Source organism: Poromitra crassiceps (assembly GCF_964638095.1).
Source record: "Poromitra crassiceps genome assembly, chromosome: 2".
NCBI lineage: Eukaryota > Metazoa > Chordata > Actinopteri > Beryciformes > Melamphaidae > Poromitra > Poromitra crassiceps.
The window spans coordinates 20,982,577-21,002,833 of NC_139624.1; the positions used below are offsets into that span (position 1 = coordinate 20,982,577).

A 20,257-nucleotide genomic window follows, 5' to 3' on the forward strand; every position below is an offset into this window, starting at 1 on the left:
TATATATATATATATATATATATATATATATATATATATATATATATATATATGTATATATATACCGTATATATATATATATATATATATATATAAATAAAATAAAATGGGTAGCACAAGCAGTTTTCTTCGACGTAACCAGGAAGGGTGCATTTGCCGATACGATGTTGGCAGGTATATTTTTGTCTTGCCTTCAAATGCCACATTCACCATTCAAATGTCAATTCAATTGTGCATTGCTGTTCAAATATTTATGGAGCTCATGTGGTGCTTTTTTACAGATTATAAGGTGTGACAAGAATATTTTTTCACAAAATGTGACACGTTAAAAGCGGCCTATACCTACCCACACACACCAGACCATCACCAGCATACCCTGGGCCACACACGCAGTCCCGACGGCCTGGTCGAGTCCTCTTACACACAGCATAAAGACTACAGCCTCCATTATCCACTGCACAGGCATCTTTAGCTACATGCACGGACGCACGCACACACACACACACACACACACACACACATGCACATGCACATGCGCGCGCACACACACACACGCGCACACACACACACACACGGACACGCAGAAACAATGAATAATTATGAACCAGCACATACAAATAATTACCAGTCAGTTTGTCCCACATGATTTAGTGAGACTGAGGTGGATGGACCTCAAGGGTCCGGGGGCATGGTCCTCCAAAAGAAAATTGCGCCTTTTTTTAAGTTAAATGCATCAATCTGGTGCACTTTGAGAGCAAAATTAACAAATTAGACTATGGTGGGACAAATTAGACTATGGTGGCCTAGGTAATGAATGGGAAACACTGCCAGTATGTTCTCCTATAACTACGCAGTTTGTTAGGAGTGAGAACGTAGTCCGACCGACTACAAGAAAACAACCCAAAACACAAGGTGTTATGGTTATAAGGAGGGCTCTTTTGTGCAGAGCAAATTCCCTGAGAGGGGAAATTTGGGGAAAAAGGTTTCATTCGTTCATTCATTCATTTGTTCATTCATTCATGTTGGTATCAGCCAGCAGTTGCTCATGCTTGGAAAGTCTCCCTGCAGTCAGCACATCGTTGGCCCCATGCTGGCATCGCCACACACTGACAAAAACAGATGCCATTTTTTGTTCTTACCTTTGCAGTAAGTGCCATTGCCCTCAAATCCAGCTGCGCAGATACACTGCATGACGTACGGCGACGTGATGACACAACTATCACAAGGATGAATAAAAAAGAATAAAAGAGTCTGATTCAACTTCATAACCCATATTTTATCATGTACATGTGCAATACTGCAATTTGTGCAATAATCCAATATGAAATTATCATCCACACCGCTACTTATGTGCAATTTACTCACTGCAACTAACTTATTGCGTTTTACCATTACAATATTATTCACACTGTATTATGTACATATCTGACATATTTCTCACTTGGGTTTAGTGCAGTAGGGGCATGTGGGAAAAGCGGCTGCCAACTGAAGCGATCTTGGTCGATACTGCACCAATTTCAAAGATTTCTGTTCACATTACTTAGTTATAAAAAAAAACGAAAAAAAGAAGGGCCCAGGTTTTAAAAAATATCAAAATTCTCCTTTAAATTAAAATATATGCAAGTAACTTCCAAATTGTTGAATCATTCTAGGTGTTGTTTTGGGTCTTCCCATTGCACTTGCATGCATTTGACCAGCAGATGTCGCCAGTGCGTGGTGTTTCGAGCGTTTCAATACAGTGAATAATTCTCCGAAGCAATTGGTTCAATTGTTCAAAGCTTCAGAAAGCCTTGTTTCTCCCATCACTGCTTGAATGTGAATGACTGTAGGGTTACCCATTTTCCCCTCGGATCAATCAAGTATTTCTGATTATGATTCTCAACGAGTGTTAGACAAAAGCTTCTGTCAGTGTCCACTTACTTTGCACTGGTATGGCACGTCACAGAGCCACATTGTTCATCAGCTTTGGATTCTATCTCTGCAACAGGATAAACAGACTAGCTCAGTCTCAACTGGCATTATAGCCACTTTCAGACATGACAGGGTATACAGTATGCAGGAATCCTGAAGTTAAATTCAATACCTTGGAAGACCTTTTTGATGACCTTTTCAATATATTTTAAGACCTCAACACCACTTTCGTCACATGCTCTCACATCAGCGATAAGGGTGTAAGTTTCATCATGATACGATATTATATCGATATTATATCGGGTTTTCAAAGTCTGAGACTGTTGGCCTCCCCCCAGACACAGCTGAGAAAAATGAGTCCCCCCTCTCTCAAATCCTTATCCTGGATGCCTATGGGATCACAATTATGTTATTTGATCCCATAGTCACTCAACAATTGAGCCAAGATAGGCTGATATTACTGTTTGACATACATCAGACTACACCAAATACATAAAAAGGTCTGTCTGAAGCATTTATTTGTTTCTGACTCTGGGAAAGTTAGAAAAACGGTCAAATTCCCCCAAAACGACTGTATCTCTGAACTATTTCTTTAATCAAATTACACACAGTCTATTCTATATCTCCTTTTAATAACTAATTTTTTCACTTCCATTCACTGAGCATCTCCTGAAACGGTTCCCCTGGTGAGGCCCGCCTCCCACCTTGAAAACCTCTGATATAGATTCTTTGGACAATGATACGGTATTTGCTGATATCACAAAGTCTGCCACAAGATGATTTTGATTCAAATCAGGGGTCTGCGATTTATATGAGACAATATCATATGCCCATTTAACACAATCATCACAACAATAGCTACAAAATGTAATACCTCATCCTCAAGACCTCAAGACTTTTTAACTTTAATTTTCCATAAATTGATTTATCAACTGTGCGGATACCCTGCATGAACTCTGGACTATGTCCGTTGAAACAGGTCCGGGCATTCGCTGGAGCTGTCCTTTCATACAATAGGCATTTTTCGACGCTGACAATGCTCGTTGTCACAAGTGCAACAAATAATTCGCTTGTAAGCTGCAACACTCAACACGCCCACTCTGGACAGTAGAGTACCGCAGCAATGAGCCTCGTACGTGTAAAAGGCAATGGGATTTTTGTATGGGGATTTTGATAAAATGTATGAAATAAGGTCTGGAAATGCGTAAATGCGTTTTTTTTACGCAATTTTCAGAAAACGCTTCAAAAGTCATAAAAGTGGTCCTCGTTTGTGAAGATCATCTTGCTGAACACAAACTTAGCTGTTTCATAAACTTTTGTTTATTTTTTTTGTTTTTGTTTTCGTCTTTTGTTATTTAATGCATTTAACCGAAATCCCAATACAAAAATCCCATTGCCTTTACCCCCTACGAACCAGCATGGTGGGGATTTCTGGGTAAGCCTACAAAAATACGTCATCCCTGTGGTACTCTATATCCTGTAGTATTCAAACCGGCTGCTCTGCAAGTGACACAGACATTGTACTATGGGCTTGGGTGGTTCAAATCCATTTGCGTGGCTGCGCGCTCACAACGGACACATTGTGTTCAAACATAAACCCCAACCAAGTAATGTCTGGATATCTTCCGGAGTTCAATGCATGTCTGAAAAGAGCTTATGTCTCAATGCCGAGATATTAAGGTTTATTTTCATACTTTCATCGCAGAGGATGCCTTTCCAACCCAAGTCACACTCGCACGTCCCGTGCCCCTTCAATCCATCATTACACTGGCCATTTTGACATGTGCAGTCTGCAGAGACACAGAGAAAGACAGTGAGCTGTAGGAAAGAGAGAACACAGATAGATGAGCAGTAGAGGATTGTAATTTCCTCTGAATACTGTAGTAACTTCTCCATTCCATTCAAAGTTGGAGGTAGGAAATTCCCAGCTGGCAGGATGTAATTGCATATTGCAAAGAATGTTAGCAACTGTAAGTTCAACTTTCGATAGATGCAATGCTGAAAATCGACCTAAGCCTAAGTGTATTTTGAGGTTTACAAACATATTAAATAATATCATGTAGCTTTGAGACTATGTTGATGCGATGTCCCTGCATCTCAAAAACCTTGGGGTTAAGAAATCTTGCCCAAGATTCCTAGTTGGAATTCCAACTTGAAGGATTACACTGCACTTTTCCTAGTAGGGAGTCTGAATTTCTGACTTTCCCACATCTCTGGAATGCATCATACTGTAAGTGCTATCATTAAGTATTTGCTGCATTTTAATGGTTTGCTTAAGATTAGTTAACCTTAGCCTTACCTTGATCACAATGGACACCGTATTTGCCAAGGTTGCAGGCTTCACAGGCTGTTCCATTGAAACCTTGGTTACACCGGCAGATCCCTGTCCCATTAGTCCCATCCATACACACACCGTTCCCAAAGCAAGGCTGGCCCTTTGGCCCAGGACACGCTTCACAATGGTCCCCAAAAAACCCAGCACAGCACCTCCGCACCTGTGAAGGGACAGATTCTTACATGCCACTTATTGTTTGGACATAGGCCACATGCTTTACAACATAGATCAGGGATGGGCTACTGACGGCCCCTCGAAAAAAAAGAAAAAAAAAAAAAGTGGGGGGGATGGGTGTATAAAGATGACATGAAACACTTGATCATATGACTCTAGTTCATTTTCATTTCACCTGAGACGAGACAGGACACTGCTTTCAAGTCTGACATTTACAGTACAGTACACTACAGTACTGTACAGTACAGTAGTGGAGTACAGGCTAAGGCCTTGGCCACACTGATCCGTCAGAAAATGGACAGAACGGATAGACGGATAGATTTATGTCCGTTGCATGTACAATGTACAATGTACAAGGTACGCCTATAAACCGAGAGAAGAAGAAAGCTGGCGTCAGCTAGCTGTTAGCTCTGTGCGCTACGTTACTTATGTGCATAGACTGTATAATAATAATCCTTATGTGGCAATAAAATGCCACTGAATGACCAGATTAGATGGTGAAATCAGACGGTGACACTGACTATCACGTAGTAGGGCTGTCACTTTTTATTCGAAATTCGAATTTAACTTCGAATGTGGGGGAGGAGGGCATGTTCGAATGTATAATTGACCTGTTCGATTTTTTTTTTATTAACCAAAATTAACCAACTGCTGCTTGCTGGTAATGTTAATCCCATGTCAGAAAAAGTCTCCAGATTTGTCGCGTTAGGGCCTGTGTCCACCTAGCGTATTTTTCCGACGTTAAACGCTGGGAGTGCGCTGGGGAATGCTGATCCCAGCGCACAATATACAAGGAAGCAGTCTGCAAGTAACGTTAGTTCAGCTTGATAGCTGACAGCTAGCATGCTAACAACACAGGTAGGCTACGCTATTAAAAGCAGTAAGCACAACACTCACCAGAAATATTAAGTGTCTAGCCAATCTGCTCCCACAATTGAGCCGTTCTGTCTCTGTTGCGATAGTTTTTCCATATGATTAGTTACCAGAAAAGGAGCAGCCGACACCAGCGTCTTTCTGAAAGTTAAAATATTTTCAGCTGGAAGCGCTGGGAGCGGGTGCACAAAAACGCCGAAAAAAGACGCTGGGAGCTGTGCACTTTCTCTAGACGTCCGTGTGCGCTCGCATACGCTCTCACCCCATTGGAAACAACTGAAAAAAGACGCTGGACCTGAGGAAAAGACGCTAGGTGGACACAGGCCCTTAGTCTCTTCTGAGAAAGATTGTCTCCAGGGTCTAAAAAGTTGTCTTGAGTTGGATGCAGCCAAAAAAAACAACAAGAAAAAACAACAACTTTGAATATATTCAAACATTTTGCGGGCAATTAAAGTTTGTTCGATCTTTATTTTGGGAAAAAGTGACAGCGGGATGGTGTACACAGCATTAATTATAGCCTCCTTCACCGCCTCAGCCGCCATCTTCTTTGAAAAGTTTAAACAAATCTCGGAACGCCTCCTCTCGAGACCTCGACTCTGATTGGCTAAACGGACAGTGACTATCCGACCGTCCGATACGTCCATCCAGAAAAAGTTCATCCCTCTTCAACTTTCTGTCCATCAAAACGTATGCAAATTTTCTGGATACGTACGCTTCTGAGTGCTCCACGGACAGTCGGACAGCTGTCATTGAAAATGAATGGAAGTGAACAGAGAAATGAACGCACACGGACAGACACCACGGATCAGTGTGGCCAAGGCCTAAGTGTTGGTAGTAAGGACTTTGAATTCTAACAGGATATGCTGCTGTGTTTCTGACTTAGATTGTGGTTGTTTTGATTCATCAAAATCCTGACTTCTGTAATGTACAGTCAACCTAGTGATGTCACCTAGCAGCAGCCTAGTTGGCGAAAAGGTGACATGTTATTTATCTTTCTAGCAAAGCTAGGTAAATGTCAGACTTGAAAGCAGAGTCCTGTCTTGTCTGAGGTGAAATGCAAATGAACTAGAGTCACATGATCAAATGTTTCATGTCCTCTTTAAAGCCGGAGCAAAGTTTCTGCTATCATATGAAACTAGAAGCCCTAAGGCACACATTGGTCCCAACCATGCCATGCTAGCCTGTGGGGAAGGGGGCTACATAACTGTCCAAAGTTAAGGCCACAACAGACTCGTCCGTCCGCCTCGAATTGGAGCCGTCTCGCCATCTGCTGGCGCCAGCGAGCCCTACATGCTAGGACGTCAGTCGGTTGGTTGCAGTAAACCTCCGACACACTAGGTGGCTTCGGGTGCACTAGGCGGGTCGTGGCGCACTACTATGACGTAATCTCCCAGAACTTTCAATCATGGCGGCGGCGTTGGATGCTCTTGGTTTATTGGCAGCGCTGATGATACATCATAGAGATACATCATAGAGATGAGTGTATCTCCGAACCTCCTCTGCTAATTTTTCTCTGGTCTCCTCCATGCTGTCTGCTGGCTCTTCTTCACAATCACAACAACATCTCGCAGTATGCGCGTCACCGGATATACGTATGCGGCCCAAGGCAACGGCCAATCACAACTCTCGTGCAGCTGACGTCACGCACGTATCGTCGCCGCTGAGTTACATTTTGGAGGAGCCCCCGTCAGCCGACGGCGTCCACTAGGGGTGGGAGAAAAAAATCGATTCACCAAAGTATCGCGATTTTTAATGTCACAATTTTTTTAATCGATCTTTTATTCCAGAATCGATAATCGCAAAAGCAAAAAAAAAAATTTTTTTTTTTTTTTTTTTTTGTGTGCCGGCAGTCAGGCCACTCACTGAACAGCAGGCCAGGCGCTGCCTACTGGTTTACTAGTGGTTTTATTACTTTATTAGTTAGTCTGAAGTAATAATTACACTTCAGGGTTAAAGTGGGTGCATCTCATTGTAAAATTGGACTTGGCCCAAATTGGGCTTCAAACGGCCCAAATTGGGCTTCAAACGACCCAAATTGAGCTTCAAACGGCCCAAATTGGGCTTCAAACTACCCACATTGAGCTTCAAATGGCCCAAATTGGGCTTCAAACGGCCCAAATTTCACGCGCGTCGGCCCATATCGGCCTGGCCTGCTTGGTATCTAATGCCCGGCCTGAATTATGATCCCAGTCCGCCCCTGTTTTTAACTATATCACCCAGTCCTACTCATGATACAGTCTCTAGTGTATGATTCAACTTTTCCCATGTTCTAATCTAGTGTAAAAAAGCAAACAAACTGAAAAAAGAAAAAAAGAAACAAAAATCGCAATAAATCGTAATATCGAATCGCAATAATCGTAGAATCGCAATACTTAAGAATCGCAATATATATCGAATCGGCACCCAAGTATCGTGATAGTATCGAATCGGGAGATAAGTGAATCGGCACAGCCCTAGCGTCCACCCGCCGTCATACGGGGAGGGCGGGGCGAGGCTCTGACGGACGAGTCTGTAAACGCCTTTAGGCTACATTTTGGCAAGGGAAAAACTGGCATGATCATTTTCAAAGGGGTCCCTTGAAATCTCACCTCAAGATATCTGAATGAGAATTGGTTCTATGGGTACTGACTCCCCTACAGATAAGGTAGTATTTTTCGATAGGGTTGCGCAACCCTTACTAAAATACATTCAAATATGAAAAACAGAAATGTTGGTATAATAAACTTTGATTACCAGTGTATATTTCGTTATTTTCATCAAGATAACAGCAGCTATAATTGAGCGATGGAGTAACAGTATCCTACTGGTGGAAGTGCACGGTCACAATCTCTGGTAGTGAGGACATTTTTTGTGGCCCTATCTATCATCCAAGTTGCCCATCCCTGACATAGATACTGGTAGTCACATCATATGTCTTTTGTCTGCATTAGTGATGAAACACTCTTCTACATAGTAAAATATGTCACATACAATGGATGTCTTTTGGCAGGTGGCCCTGCAGCCAATGCTGAGCAGTCGTTCCCCGTCATACATTTGGCTGAACATACACTTCTTCCTTCGTGCTGATTTCTGTGGGGAACACACAAACCATTATAGCTCACACATACAGATTGTACCCGTTTCCAAATACCCTACTGCCACAAAACTGTCAGGGTGGGCAGGGTAATGGACTCTCACGGTGGTCAGGGTAATGGACTGTCATGGTGGTCAGGGTAATGGACTCTCACGGTGGTCAGGGTAATGGACTGTCACGGTGGTCAGGGTAATGGACTCTCACGGTGGTCAGGGTAATGGACTGTCACGGTGGTCAGGGTAAGGGACTGTCACGGTGGTCAGGGTAATGGACTGTCACGGTGGTCAGGGTAATGGACTGTCACGGTGGTCAGGGTAATGGACTGTCACGGTGGTCAGGGTAATGGACTGTCATGGTGGTGAGGGGAATGGACTGTCATGGTGGTCAGGGAATGGACTCTCACGGTGGTCAGGGTAATGGACTGTCACGGTGGTCAGGGTAATGGACTGTCACGGTGGTCAGGGTAATGGACTGTCACGGTGGTCAGGGTAATGGACTGTCACGGTGGTCAGGGTAATGGACTGTCACGGTGGTCAGGGTAATGGACTGTCACGGTGGTCAGGGTAATGGACTGTCACGGTGGTCAGGGTAATGGACTGTCACGGTGGTCAGGGTAATGGACTCTCACGGTGGTCAGGGTAATGGACTGTCACGGTGGTCAGGGTAATGGACTGTCATGGTGGTCAGGGTAATGGACTGTCACGGTGGTCAGGGTAATGGACTGTCACGGTGGTCAGGGTAATGGACTCTCATGGTGGTCAGGGTAATGGACTGTCACGGTGGTCAGGGTAATGGACTGTCACGGTGGTCAGGGTAATGGACTCTCACGGTGGTCAGGGTAATGGACTCTCATGGTGGTCAGGGTAATGGACTGTCACGGTGGTCAGGGTAATGGACTCTCACGGTGGTCAGGGTAATGGACTCTCATGGTGGTCAGGGTAATGGACTGTCATGGTGGTCAGGGTAATGGACTCTCATGGTGGTCAGGGTAATGGACTCTCATGGTGGTCAGGGTAATGGACTGTCATGGTGGTCAGGGTAATGGACTCTCATGGTGGTCAGGGTAATGGACTGTCACGGTGGTCAGGGTAATGGACTCTCATGGTGGTCAGGGTAATGGACTCTCACGGTGGTCAGGGTAATGGACTGTCACAGTGGTCAGGGTAATGGACTGTCACGGTGGTCAGGGTAATGGACTCTCACGGTGGTCAGGGTAATGGACTGTCACGGTGGTCAGGGTAATGGACTGTCATGGTGGTCAGGGTAATGGACTGTCACGGTGGTCAGGGTAATGGACTCTCACGGTGGTCAGGGTAATGGACTGTCATGGTGGTCAGGGTAATGGACTCTCATGGTGGTCAGGGTAATGGACTGTCACGGTGGTCAGGGTAATGGACTGTCACGGTGGTCAGGGTAATGGACTCTCATGGTGGTCAGGGTAATGGACTCTCATGGTGGTCAGGGTAATGGACTCTCATGGTGGTCAGCGTAATGGACTGTCACGGTGGTCAGGGTAATGGACTGTCACGGTGGTCAGGGTAATGGACTGTCATGGTGGTCAGGGTAATGGACTCTCACGGTGGTCAGGGTAATGGACTGTCACGGTGGTCAGGGTAATGGACTGTCATGGTGGTCAGGGTAATGGACTCTCATGGTGGTCAGGGTAATGGACTCTCATGGTGGTCAGGGTAATGGACTGTCACGGTGGTCAGGGTAATGGACTGTCATGGTGGTCAGGGTAATGGACTCTCATGGTGGTCAGGGTAATGGACTGTCACGGTGGTCAGGGTAATGGACTGTCACGGTGGTCAGGGTAATGGACTCTCATGGTGGTCAGGGTAATGGACTGTCACGGTGGTCAGGGTAATGGACTCTCACGGTGGTCAGGGTAATGGACTGTCACGGTGGTCAGGGTAATGGACTGTCATGGTGGTCAGGGTAATGGACTCTCACGGTGGTCAGGGTAATGGACTCTCACGGTGGTCAGGGTAATGGACTCTCACGGTGGTCAGGGTAATGGCCTCTCATGGTGGTCAGGGTAATGGCCTCTCATGGTGGTCAGGGTAATGGACTCTCATGGTGGTCAGGGTAATGGCCTCTCACGGTGGTCAGGGTAATGGACTCTCATGATGGTCAGGGTAATGGACTGTCATGGTGGTCAGGGTAATGGACTGTCATGGTGGTCAGGGTAATGGACTCTCACGGTGGTCAGGGTAATGGACTCTCACGGTGGTCAGGGTAATGGACTCTCATGATGGTCAGGGTAATGGACTCTCACGGTGGTCAGGGTAATGGACTGTCACGGTGGTCAGGGTAATGGACTGTCATGGTGGTCAGGGTAATGGACTCTCACGGTGGTCAGGGTAATGGACTCTCACGGTGGTCAGGGTAATGGACTCTCACGGTGGTCAGGGTAATGGCCTCTCATGGTGGTCAGGGTAATGGACTCTCATGGTGGTCAGGGTAATGGACTGTCACGGTGGTCAGGGTAATGGACTCTCATGATGGTCAGGGTAATGGACTGTCATGGTGGTCAGGGTAATGGACTGTCATGGTGGTCAGGGTAATGGACTCTCACGGTGGTCAGGGTAATGGACTCTCACGGTGGTCAGGGTAATGGACTCTCATGATGGTCAGGGTAATGGACTGTCATGGTGGTCAGGGTAATGGACTCTCATGGTGGTCAGGGTAATGGACTCTCACGGTGGTCAGGGTAATGGACTCTCATGATGGTCAGGGTAATGGACTGTCATGGTGGTCAGGGTAATGGACTGTCACGGTGGTCAGGGTAATGGACTCTCATGGTGGTCAGGGTAATGGACTCTCATGGTGGTCAGGGTAATGGACTCTCACGGTGGTCAGGGTAATGAGCATCCACAGGATTCCAATGGTATAAGTCTACGACTAAAACTCACTGAACTAGCAGCCGAAGAAAAAACATTTTGCTGCTGCAACAGGCGGCAGTAAAAAGGTACTTTGAATCAAGTAATATTTGTAATACAGATAACCATTAATTATACGATGTCATTTTTGGTTGGATTTGATGTCAGAAATCCTACCATTGGGGTTGTTCCATCTGGGCAGGATTTGCTTGGTGGGAAGAAACAATCCTGACAGGATCCCTATTGATCAAATATATTGTTATTCGATTTCACTCAATATGGGTTAGGATATGACTGAGGGTATTTAGTGTTAGGGTTGTATCGAATAAAACAAAATTACATTCAAATATTCTATTGAGGTTTTCCACGATTATTTGAATGTCTGCCATGACGTCATCACGTCAAAATAAATAAATAAATAAATAAATAAATAAATAAATAAATAAATAAATAAATAAATAAAAAGCCTAAATTTATTTATTTATTGTAATTTGAATGTCAGCACTATGAATGAATATTTGAATTTCAGAATTATTTGGCACAGCCCTATTTAGCATATGAATTTACCGTCATCTGAGAGTATTGTGCTTCATCGCAGCGATTCCTGTTGATCTCCAGAACTGATGCGAGGCCGTGGATCACCCCTTTACCGCTCAGGATGTTGGACACATTCAATGGAGCCTCATTGACAAACACCTGGTGAGGAGAGAAGATCAAGAGACACGTGAGAATTTGAAAAGAGAGAACCAAATTGTTGTTGGCAGCATAAAATGAAAATCTGTTAAGATAATCAGAATAAAAGGGTGGAAGTAATGAATTACAGCAGTTCTTTACTGTAATTGAGTAGCCTTTTGTTTATGTAGACGTTTGACTTTTTCTGCTTTTTGTTTTGTTGGTGCCGTGTGCCAATGTTGGACCCCCTTTGCCAATTCCACACAATTTTCTTTTAATAGATTCCTGCCCAAAGATAAGTGATGAAGTCCTACATCATTTGAAAATTTAAAATGAAATGTAATGTTAAATAATGCTTGTGTCTGGAATTGACTTAATTATGGTACTTTGCTAAATTTTTAATAGCACTCGTCACAGTACAATTTTGTATAACCTCTCCATAAGCATTACATCATAAATTGGCAAGTTGTAAATTACACGTGCCTCAAAACCTACTAAAGCTAATAACAAAAGAATAATCAATGTACCGGTAGTAACATTATTAAGCAATGGGGATGGATGTGTGTAATAATAAGTAATAATCACATGACTTCTGAATATGATTATCATAAAAGCTTGTGATAGTATATAACTAGTACTAATACTAAACAGTACTTACATGAGTAGGATACTGTATTTTGGTCGTCTTTTCACGCCTTCCAACAGAGAACAGATGAATTCCTACCTTTCCGTCCCTGGGGAAGATGCCCAGCTGGTAGGAGAATCCCAGCATGGTCTCCTTATAGCCACCAGCCTGCAGGTCTGTCTTCAGAAGCCGCTCTGACAGGACTACATGGTAGCGTGTTGTGTTCACATCCTGCCATCAGTATCGACACAGGGTTCATAATGTAGGAGTGAGATTAGAACCAGGGTGGACATTTTTCATAGCCCAATAACCGGTGGTTAGTCATTTTCAGAGCGAGATGACAACAATAAGCTTCACTAGCCGGGATAAAGGGAATGATGTGGCCATAGTGCCCACTGGACTAGCTAGCGCTAAAAATCCTTAAAGGGGTAGTTTGGATTTTTTTTTTTTTATGTGGGGTTGTATGATTTACTTGCTGACAGTCAGTGTGCTACATGCAGTAGAATGCAGCCAGCCGGCCTCGTTATCGCCGGAGGACAATTCGAAGCAAGGACAATTATTTTACTTTACCATAGAAGTGGCAGCCATTGTCTTCAGGTAATCTTTGATGGCACTGTCTATTGGAACAAAGACTGTGTACTCATCTGCCTGCTCCACCTCATCTGTCAGGTTATGCTCCTGAAAAGGAGAAAAGTACAAACTGTGTGCAATCCTGAACATCACAAGATTTTTTTTTTTTTTTTTTTTTTACTACAGTATGGTCAAAGTGATCATCTCGAAGATTTCAGTTTTGTTCTCTTTGCCGACACCTATGGCGATGAGCTGTAATTGCAGGTGAGATCCAAACGTTTGCATAATGTGACGTGTCAGTTTGTCCGGCCATAGTAACCACCTGCAATAGCTAGCTAGAGCGAGTCTATTGTGTTAGCTCCACCTACCCTCTCTGGGGCGTCACGACAGATACCCAGTTCATAAATGCTGCAATACTGAAAATGCAATGGCTTCCAATTCCATCAATGGCCATAGGCTCAATCACCATTGTGTTAACTCAGTCCCCGATAGATAGGGACTTTTTTTTTCTATCAGACATTTATTTACATGAAAATATTTGAGATTATCACTTCAAAAATTAAGTCAACGTGAACATTCAATTTGGCCAAAAAATATCACTTTATAACCATGTCTTTGTACATACAATGAGGTAAGATCTGAACAGAGAAAACTCTGGCCTCAGGTCCAGCAGCGCCAGTAGTCCTTCACTCTGCTTCCTGTCTGGAACCAAAACCTGGAGAGAGAAAGACATTGAGATAGGACACGGAAGAATAGAATGGAATAGAATAGAATAGAATAGAATAGACTGTATTGTCCAGCCGGACAATAAAAGGCAGGAAAATTGTCATTGGTCTCACCCAGGTAAGTATAAACACAAACATGTCTACATCAACAAAACATCACATCACATAAATCAATAGTACATTCATACCTATGCGTACAGCCTACATTCTCATATTTGCGTTTACTGTAGCTTATCGACTACATTGATTGCATTAGGAATAAAAGAACCCTTGTAAATCGTTTTACTTGCCATGGGTACTCTATATCGCCACCCTGAGGGGAGTAGCTCAAACTCAGGATGGAGGGGATGTGTCTCATCATTGATTGACAGGGCTTTTCTGTGTACAGCTGTGCTGTAAGGCGGCCTACTATCTTCCCTGCGGTATTGACAATCCTGTTCAGCTTGTTTGTATTTGCTAAGGTCAGGTGCCCGTGCCAGACAGAGATATTCAAAGCAAGAATGCTCTCTAAAAGACTGACATACAATTTTCCCAAAATGTCAAGACTGACTAAAAACAGTCTCTGACCAGCCTTTAAAATCAACATTGAGAGAGGCAGGTAGAGAAGGAAATCATCTAGCATGAGATATAGTATGCCTGTCTGAATGGATCATCATCGGTACTGTACCTTATCAATAACATGTATCAATCCATTGGTTGCAGCTACATTCCCTGTAGTGATGGTCGCTCCCCCAATTACTGTAGACTGACAGAACAACATAGGGTTAATTAACTTGTCAACTCTGAATGTCAGGTTGGATCTCACCAGAAATAATAATTAGATTAGTGCCCATGTCCTATCAAGGATTGTCATGTGTAAAGTCGTCAATCATCAATAAATATTTAGCATTTTCATTTTCTTTGAGGACTGGCATTCTAATACACATTCTAATAAATTGTGTGTGACATTGCAGAAGATCCAACCACAAGCAATGGCACCCTGAAGATCACCCCATTCATGAATAATTAAGATACAGTAGACCAAGGCCCAGCATACCAAGGTCATGCACCCACAATGGAAATCTTGTGCCTCACCATCTTTGGCCTCACGTCTCGGTGCTCACCTCATTGGTGGTTGAAATAGGAAGCGTTGTCTTGAGAAGGGAAGTAACTTGTGCAGAGGAAATGTTGCGCAGAGTAGATAATGGATAGTTGCCCAGGATCACATGATTTCTGTTAAAAAATATATATATAATATATTACATTATTTATATCATATAAATAAATAATAATAATAAATAAAATTATAATACTTTTATAATAATTATTATATTAAGTTAATTTAGTATCTTGCTATTCATAAAATATTACACAAGAAAAGAGGCATTTTAAAATTAGCAAATGCTCTGGCCTGCTGGGTTGTGACAGTGTAGGGTGCAGTAGGGTGCAGTGGTCACCCTGCTGAAAAAACCAGCATAGACCAGCATGAATTTCTTGCTGGTCTATGCTGGTTTATGCTGGTTAGTGCTGGTCTGATGCTGGTCTATGCTGGTTAGTGCTGGTCTGATGCTGGTGGACCAGCATTACCTTGCTGGTCCACCAGCTAACGCTTGCTGGTGAAGCTGGTAAACTACCATGGCCTTGCTGGTGAAGTTGCTGGACCAGCATGGTGAAGCTGGTGGACCAGCATGGTGAAGCTGGTGGACCAGCATGGTGAAGCTGGTGAAGCTGGTGGACCAGCATGGTCATGCTGATGAAGCTGGTGGACCAGCATGGTGAAGCAGGTGGACCAGCATGGTGAAGCTGGTGAAGCTGGTGGACCTGCATGGTGAAGCGGGTGGACCAGCATGGTGAAGCTGGTGAAGCTGGTGGACCTGCATGGTGAAGCTGGTGGACCAGCATGGTGAAGCTGGTGAAGTTGCTGGACCAGCATGGTGAAGCTGGTGGACCAACATGGTTGTGCTGGGGATTGCTTGACCAGCATGGTCATGCTGGTGGAGGAGATTGTGAAGTGCTCCACAATGGAAATTACCTCCTCTGTACCCTGCTGGTCCATGGCATGGATTTAATTTTAACTTTCGTGTCCAGGCCAAGCCCAGGTCCCTTTTTGGGGTGTTTTACAAAAGTTAATTGTGTTAGTGTGTGTTAGAGAAGCAAATGAAAATGTAATTAATGTAATGAGAATATAATTAGGCCTATCAAAATCTTGGGGACAATTTTTGCTCCTTGATCATGTTTTTTTGGTGCATTCTGAGATTTATTAGAGCATATTTGGCCTTGCCCCTGGCTAATTTCCTACACTGGATCATACCATGAAAACATACAGTAAGGGGTAGACATCACCTTTTCTGTCATCATGTTTGGTTCAGGAGATTTGATGCAAAAATAATTAGGTTATAGTGGAAAGTAAAATGGCTGCCATGGCAACCATGAGGAAAACATCTAAAAGCAAAAGTTTTATTGGATGGGGGACCCTGGCACAAAATTGGGGGTCTGTGGTCTAGTTTAGGGGACCTTGATGTGAAAAAGTTTGGGAAACAATCTGGCCCATCACCCATCCCCTATGGGTTATAGGGTGGGTTATATTAGCCTGGGTAAACCCAGCCTCCACGTGACCTGCTCTCAGACCTGCTCTCAGTCACTACGAGAGCAGAGCAGGTCTGAGAGCAGGTCACGTGGAGGCTGGGTTTACCCAGGCTAGGGTTATATGCCTTCTTTTTTATATTTTGTATCGTCTTCTGGCCTCCATTGACAGCTTGCCAGATAAAATAAATGGTACAGGGCCAAGTTATAACATAAGCAACAAATAACGCAACACACAAGAAAAAAGTTTTAACCATGCCCAACAAAACACCTTACAGGATAACAGGCTAATATAACACAATACAAGAGGCTAATGCAATTCTATATCAAGCATAGTCCTTTAAAATAACATTACACATGAATGTATTATTATTATTATTATTATTATTATTATTATTATTATTATTACCTTTATTGTTATTGTTATTATTATTATTATTATTATTATTATTATTATTATTATTATTGTTGTTGTTGTTGTTGTCATTATTATTACTATTATTACTTTCAAGCTATGTTATGTTTTCTACTGTAACAGAGGCTTTAATTAAACTCTAGGTGGCCCTGGGTCAGACTCATTTCTGAGGCCAGTTTTCCCATATAGAGGGTATGCACGTGATGTCACAGGCAGAAGTCACTGCATGGTCACGCCCACTGAGTGACAGCAAGACTGATTTTGAATGCAGTAATCAGCCTAGATTAATGACACCTACTGCTCCAAACAACAGAGAACCTGCTGAATGTTTTGCCCATAGGTTTTAGGTTTTGCCAGTCCCGATTGAGGGGGCGTGTTCCAGTGGGAAAGTGACGTCCGTGCTGCATTCAATTGGAACTATTTTATGGAACTGAGTATCACTACGCCTCTGATATGCTGCGCGAGACCATCTCCAAACTTTCGCGCGGCTGGACCTGTCTGCACCATTTGTCAATTGTCAGTACAGCACTCACTGCTCCGGTCTTCAAATAAACTCCAGAAACAACGAACCGGCGGCTTGAAGCAGATTATTTGTGGAGGTGAGTGAAGTAGGCTTAACTTGTGTGTTATTTACTACGACAGAAAGAGGTTTATTCACGTCAATTACTTGTAAGAAGGAGAGGGGCCGCTGACGGGGGAACACTTTTTTACCATGATAGAGCGCTGCTCTCACCTTCAGCTCTGTGTGTGTGTGTGTGTGTGTGTGTGTGTGTGTGTGCGTGCGCGCGCCTGTGGTGGCGTTATGGCTGGGTGATAATTCTATATTGTAACAGGCTAGTATTTTGGTTTAGTATTTAGTTTAGTATTTCAGCTGTCAATCAAATCTTCATTACAGGATCATTTTCTCTTCCAAATGAAGGCGAAAATGGCGCCTAGTGCCTGTCATCTGGCAGAGTTTCTAGCCCATAAACTAACTACTAACTTGAGCAATTATGCAAACCAAATCAAACGGTAATGTCTAAGAATGCAAAGAAATGTAACTGGCTCGTTAAAACACGCATTCCAGGAATATTATTTACATTTATAACGATAATGGCGCGCGCCTCCGAGCCTGACAGCCTCCCTGGCTGTCAGGGGTCGTCTCTCGGAGATTCCAGGCGGGCGGGCAGCACCTATGAATCGGATTGTCCGCTCGCCCCGCACGAAGCAGCTGGCTGCCTGGTACTCTGCGGATCTTACTCGTGTAGCATGACAACAGGCTGAATCCCACTCGATTTGCGGGTGGAACACGCCAGCATTGGCCAATCCCAAAGCCAGTCCTCAGAATTGTCAAATCAAATCATCGACACGTATATGGTCCGCCTCTCAATTCGTTTTCAGTGTCTGACGCTCGCGCTGGTGCATTCCGTTCCGGTTCACTTCGACTTTAATGGTGGAGCTGATTTAATTACTGTATAAATATGAAAACAGGGGGAAAGCTCTACCTTACCTGGTATTTGTGATGTGTAAAGTAAAGCTAGAGAAACTGACCCAGACCTTTTTCGTTGGGTTTCACTTTTCAATTGTGCAAATATTACAGTCACTAAACTGTTTCCCTGTAATGCTCTGTAGATCTTGGATGTAACCATATTGAGATTTCCATCTCTTTTTCAAGTGGGCCCTGCTCGCACTCACACACACATTAAGGGGTTAAGGGCCTTGCTCAAGGGCACCTCAGTGGTGGTAATGAGTGCTGCTTTTCACACATTCTTTTCTAATTGACACTGTCTCTTTGTCTATATACTGTGTGTGTGCAGGTTTTTGATGAGATATCATACATTGAGGGAGAAACAGCCAGTGGAGGACACACATTAATCTGTTAAGTAAGTTGAGAACTTTTCTTTTCTCCAAAAACCTATTCCTGTGGTCCTCTAGGCCTACTTGCTTTTTATCCTTTCTGGAAAGGATTTTATTTTATTTTATTTTATTTTTATTTTTTGTGTGTGCTTTGAGCACCACAACATGGCCAGTTTCTCCAAAACTCAGCAACTCACACCAAAACGATCTAGATGGACATATCCTGTGGGTGGCTGTAGTTTTAATTAAAGGTGACTGGCTTGTTAAATAAATGATTTGTGCACATAGCTGATGCCATGATCCCATGGAACCTAATGCATGTGTCACTGCATTTGGACTCTTATTTACCAAATTGTAATGTGTCTGGAATGGATGAGCTGTTTTACCAGGTTCCAAGGTGGATCAGAAAGGTGTGATTTAACGCCCCCACTTACAGTATCTGACTTATCAACTTCAAGATGAATTTTAATATGTGTTGGGAACTTGGGACCAATCGGGCTGTGAGCCAGAAAGGTCTTTGTACAGCTAGACCCTGGGCAGACAGTACAGTGAAATAATTTTTAAAGTAGCTCATGCGTCACTTTTGTGTAGCACTTTTTCAAATGGCAGTTGAAATATTGACCAAAGAACAGTGTTACTCTGCCAGTAATTTATCTCTGTTTGCTTTTCAGTTTGATACAAAGAATGGCTCCAGAACCAAAACCTGGGTGAATCAGATGTGGAAGCTCGAGTGGGGAAGCCTGGATGCTACATCACAGAGAAAATAATGGACATAAACAAACAAGCAAAGAATAGCACTTGAAGGGACACTCCACCGAAAAACAATGCTGATTTATTTTGCACATAATCTCACACATATCCAAAAACTGTAAACCGTTTTGCAGGCATTCATTTAGTTTGACAGTTATTGAGAGTTGATTTAAGTTGTGATTTGTGAATGACATCACTGGTCCACGACTGAACTCAAATCAACTCTCAATAACTGAAATTCATTCTCAAATACACTGCTACCGCATGCGCTAGGACGTGTCATCAGTGATGTTATCTGGGGTCGTTAGGTGTTTCGGGTCTGTCAACATCATACACCCTCGCCCAGTAGACCCAGCCGAGGCCAATTAAGACCCCGACTCACGTCCCAGAAGCCGCTACGGATCAGCCTTACTACTCTATCTGCAACGTTGCCCGCGGGAGGGGTAAAAAGAACCCAATCCGCTGCAATAGAGCTAGTGCTACGCCGCAGTATTGGCCCTTCGGTGCATGGAGGATCTAGGCTCTGTGGGTTTCTCCCGGCCGTGCTCCTCCTTCGTCTCACCAGACCCCCCTTTTAATTAAATTAAATTAAATTAATTAATTACGGTAAATGAATGCCTGCAAAACATTGTTTTTTTCCATAAAGTTTTTAGGATTGTGAGATTTTGTGCAAAATAAATCTGCATTGTTTTTCAGTGGAATTCTCTACTTCTGATATGACTTAAGGCCTTTGCTCCTCAAGGGAGCATAGGCTATTGACAAAATGTCGGTGGTTGGCGGTTCTTCCCTGTTCTCCCCAATTGAGCCTGCTCCCAGACATTTCTGCCTGCACACCTCTTCTCCAGCTGTTCCTG

General features: G+C 43.5%; 1 protein-coding gene across 1 annotated transcript in view; it reads right to left on the bottom strand.

Moving 5' to 3' along the window:
- The window catches only part of stab2 (stabilin 2), a gene marked incomplete at its 5' end in the record, with an annotated part of 81,032 nt that overhangs the window by 29,227 nt on the left and 31,548 nt on the right, over positions 1-20,257 (bottom strand). Inside the window, 13 exons of the mRNA XM_083661376.1 lie at positions 347-472; positions 1,140-1,216; positions 1,921-1,978; positions 3,606-3,701; positions 4,211-4,406; positions 8,264-8,362; positions 11,426-11,488; positions 11,816-11,944; positions 12,645-12,776; positions 13,116-13,223; positions 13,741-13,830; positions 14,508-14,585; positions 14,944-15,052. Coding sequence (XP_083517502.1) covers positions 347-472; positions 1,140-1,216; positions 1,921-1,978; positions 3,606-3,701; positions 4,211-4,406; positions 8,264-8,362; positions 11,426-11,488; positions 11,816-11,944; positions 12,645-12,776; positions 13,116-13,223; positions 13,741-13,830; positions 14,508-14,585; positions 14,944-15,052 — 1,361 coding nt within the window. The remainder of the gene's footprint in view (positions 1-346; positions 473-1,139; positions 1,217-1,920; positions 1,979-3,605; positions 3,702-4,210; positions 4,407-8,263; positions 8,363-11,425; positions 11,489-11,815; positions 11,945-12,644; positions 12,777-13,115; positions 13,224-13,740; positions 13,831-14,507; positions 14,586-14,943; positions 15,053-20,257) is intronic.